This window comes from Eimeria mitis, genomic scaffold, assembly GCF_000499745.2.
Source record: "Eimeria mitis Houghton genomic scaffold, Emh_scaff1806, whole genome shotgun sequence".
Lineage (NCBI taxonomy): Eukaryota > Apicomplexa > Conoidasida > Eucoccidiorida > Eimeriidae > Eimeria > Eimeria mitis.
The window spans coordinates 6,409-9,899 of record NW_013570126.1 but is presented as its reverse complement, the minus strand read 5'-3'; the positions used below and the strand labels follow the sequence as shown (position 1 = coordinate 9,899).

At 37.8% G+C, this 3,491-nt stretch overlaps 1 protein-coding gene across 1 annotated transcript in view; it reads right to left on the bottom strand.

Moving 5' to 3' along the window:
• Window positions 1–1,804: 1,804 nt before the first annotated feature.
• Window positions 1,805–3,491, bottom strand: part of EMH_0043850 (uncharacterized protein) — a gene marked incomplete at both ends in the record, with an annotated part of 2,125 nt that continues 438 nt past the window's right edge. The window contains 5 exons of the mRNA XM_013495896.1: window positions 1,805–1,861; window positions 2,076–2,100; window positions 2,564–2,597; window positions 2,733–2,776; window positions 2,907–2,959. Coding sequence (XP_013351350.1) covers window positions 1,805–1,861; window positions 2,076–2,100; window positions 2,564–2,597; window positions 2,733–2,776; window positions 2,907–2,959 — 213 coding nt within the window. The remainder of the gene's footprint in view (window positions 1,862–2,075; window positions 2,101–2,563; window positions 2,598–2,732; window positions 2,777–2,906; window positions 2,960–3,491) is intronic.

Sequence of the window (3,491 nt, the reverse complement as noted above, 5' to 3'; positions counted from 1 at the left end):
GCTCCCCTTCAAACCCTTGTTGTTTCATCTGTACATCCGTTCTGCTGCTGCTGCTGCTGCTGCTGCTGCTGCTATCACCGTTCCCTGTGCCGTTCCCGCTGCCGCTGCTGCTGCAGCAAACAGCAGCAGCAGCAGCAGGAGCAGCAGCAGCAGCAGCAGCAGGACGAAAGTTGTGTATGTTAAGGACCGTCCCGCATCCCCCAAACCTGCTGTTCGTACACCCGAAATAGATGCGGCGAATGCAGCAGAGTCGAAGCGCGAAGCAACACATAATACAGGGCTCAACAGAAACAAAGAGAGACAGAGAAGAGAGAGAATATAAAACAAAAGGAGACAACAGGCGCGGTGATAGTGATGGAGATACACGAGAAAAAGAAACAGAAACAGGTGCTGCTGCAGCAGCTGCTGCAGCAGCTGCTGCTGCAGCAGGTGCTGCTGCAGCAGCTGCTGCAGCAGCAAAAAAATTATTTTTTTTGTCTTTTTTTTCGCCTTTGTTTTGTTTTTTTGTTGGGTTTGTATTGTCTCTGTCTGTTGTTTCTTTGTTGTTTTTATTTGTTTCTTTTTCTTTTTTTTTTGTGTTTGTTTCTGTTTCTTTATTTATTATATTTTTGTTTATATTTGTTTGTTCGTCTTTGTTTGTATTATCTTTTATATAAACATTACTACTATGCATACACCTATCTCTATCTCTATCTCTATCTGTATCTCTATCTCTATCTATAGAATAAAGATTAATATGTTTATTATATAGACTAAAATAATTAATATTTTGTTTGTTTATACAAGTATTTATATACTGTTCTATTGCCTCTAACTCGCAATGCCTCGTCGCGTTTTTTTTGTTGTTTCCTTTGTTTCTTGCTGCTGCTACTATTTTTTTTTTTTTGTTGCAAACTAAAACACAACCAACCGGAACCTCTCCCTCATCTAAAGCTTTACGAGCCTCAGCCAGAGCCGCCTTCATAAAATAACTAACCCAGGATTCCTGCATTCATACAAAAAAAAAAACCTAAACCCTAAACCCTAAACCCTAAACCCTAGACATTAAATTCATTCGATAGGTATATATATATATATATATATATATATATATATATGTATATACAGCAATAACTAGAGTATGCAGAGGTGCATATACACCCAAATAAAATACAACTCAAACCACCAGCTGCCTATACACCCCAATATGAAGAACGATCGTACTGCGGTAGCAATTCAATTATTATTTTAGTTGTTTATAGATAAACATAAATACAAAAATAAAAAAGAAACAAACAACGAGCAGATAAACAGAAATACAAAAAAACGCACGAAGGAAACTGAAATGCAAACGACAAACAAACTGAGCAGAAAAACAAACAAAACAAAAATACAAATAACAAGTAAATAAAAAATAAAAACAAACAACAAAACTAAAAAATAAAAACAAAAAAGAAAAATAAAAAACAAAGAAAGCTGAATTTCTTACCTCTCCATCTGGGGGTGGCGGTTCATTTTCTTGGATTTCTTCTGGCGGCATATTCGGGTGTATATACACTCGAATTAAGCTTTCAGCATCAATTAAAATAAAATAAAAAAATTAAAATAAAATAAAAAAATTAAAATAAAAAGAAATAATTAAATTATTAAATTAAATCATTTAATATATCAAGCAAACTCTTTGGGGTGTCAGTATATGAATTCCCCCGAGCAAGAAAGCGATGGAAATTCAGAGAAAAATAAAGTAAAAACCAAAATAAATGAAAATAAATATAAAAATAAATATAAATTAAATTAAATTAAATTAAATTAAAAATATTTTTTTTCATATTTCACGCAGATCAGCATCCATTCTGCTGAAGGGGAATTCCTGGCCTTCGACCTGAAAAAAATATTCAACATAGGTGCGCATACACCTGAAAAAGGTACCGATTCAAGCGGGAAACTCGAAATAAAATAAAAATAAATTAATTAAATATAAATAAAATATAAATAAAATATAAATTAAAATTAAAATTAATTAAAATTACGCACCTTTATCAACCCGTTTCGCAGTATTAAACTCCAATGCAAATTCCTCTCCGCCGCCAGCGCACGAGAACTATCAGCTGGCCGCGATATCTGAACACAAACCCTAAACCCTAAACCCTAAACCCTAAACCCTAGGCTTCAACTACAAAGAATATATACCCAGTTAAAAGAAAAGAAGAGAATCTGGGTCCGCCGAGATGGACATACACCCAAACCCTAAACCCTAAACCCTAAACCCTAGAATAAGCTGTAAGAAGAATCCCCCAGATATTACTGATAAACCCTCAACCACCACAAGGGTTTAGGGTTTAGGGTTTAGGGTTTAGGGTTTAGGGTTTTTGAAACCTTATCAAGGTGGCCGATGACTTTGTCTACAGCTTCTTCGCTGTGTATAGGCTGCGTAAGATCATCGAGGGGGGGTGTAGGGTGTATAAAGGGTGTATTTGTTGTTATATTTTTATTTATTTTATTTATTTCTTTTTTTGTTTTTTCTATATATTGTAATTCTTCAGCAGAAACCCTCAACAAACCGCCTTCTATAGAACCCTCAAACCCTAATGTATCCAAATTTGCATCAGCGAACTCATCTGTACACAAACACCCAAACCCTAAACCCTAAACCCTAAACCCTAAACCCTAAATGCCTGGCAGCAGTCGCACAATGTAGGCCCCTCACACCTAAAGCGTAAACCCTAAACCCTAAACCCTAAACCCTCAATTACCATCCGAGTCGCCAGCGTTTACGCGCCTCCCCCTGTTGCTTTGACTGCAGCAGTAAAACACAAACAAAGAAACCCTAAACCCTAGCATGCAGCAACTGCAACCCATGCAAAGAAGCTTAATTAAAATCGAGGTTTAGGGTTTAGGGATTAGGGTTTAGGGTTTAGGTTACTCACGTCTCTTCCCCTGGCGAGCGTTCGGACTGCAAGCCAAACCCTCTGCCTTCCTTCTGCAAATAAAAAACACCAATTGTAGATAGAAAGAAAAGCGCTAGGGTTTAGGGTTTAGGGTTTAGGGTTTGAGCTTGAGGTTCAGAGGAGCGAGGATTTCGGGACTAAAACAAATGAGGGTTTAGGGTTTAGGGTTTAGGGTTTAGGGTTTGGCGGTACTTGGGGGAACAAAGAAGACTGAGCCCGCAGCCTCTCAGCTGTGCCTTGCCTCCATACCTGCATTCACATTGTGTGTTCATAGTAAACCCTAAACCCTAAACCCTAAACCCTAATACCTAAACCCTAAACCCTAAACCCTCGTTCATATAAAGGGCTTTATCTCACTTGCTATATATATGAATCTCTCTGTGCAAGTCGCTTTCTATTTCTCTTTCGCTGATCCTCTCTGCCTTTACCCGCAAGAACTCTTCTCTCGTCTCCAAAGGAATATCGAGGGTTTTATCTTTTTCAAGTCGAGTTGCAAACTCTGCAGCAGCAACAAAACGCATGCAATGCATGCATGCAGATGCGGTGCAGCACGCAGTATACATA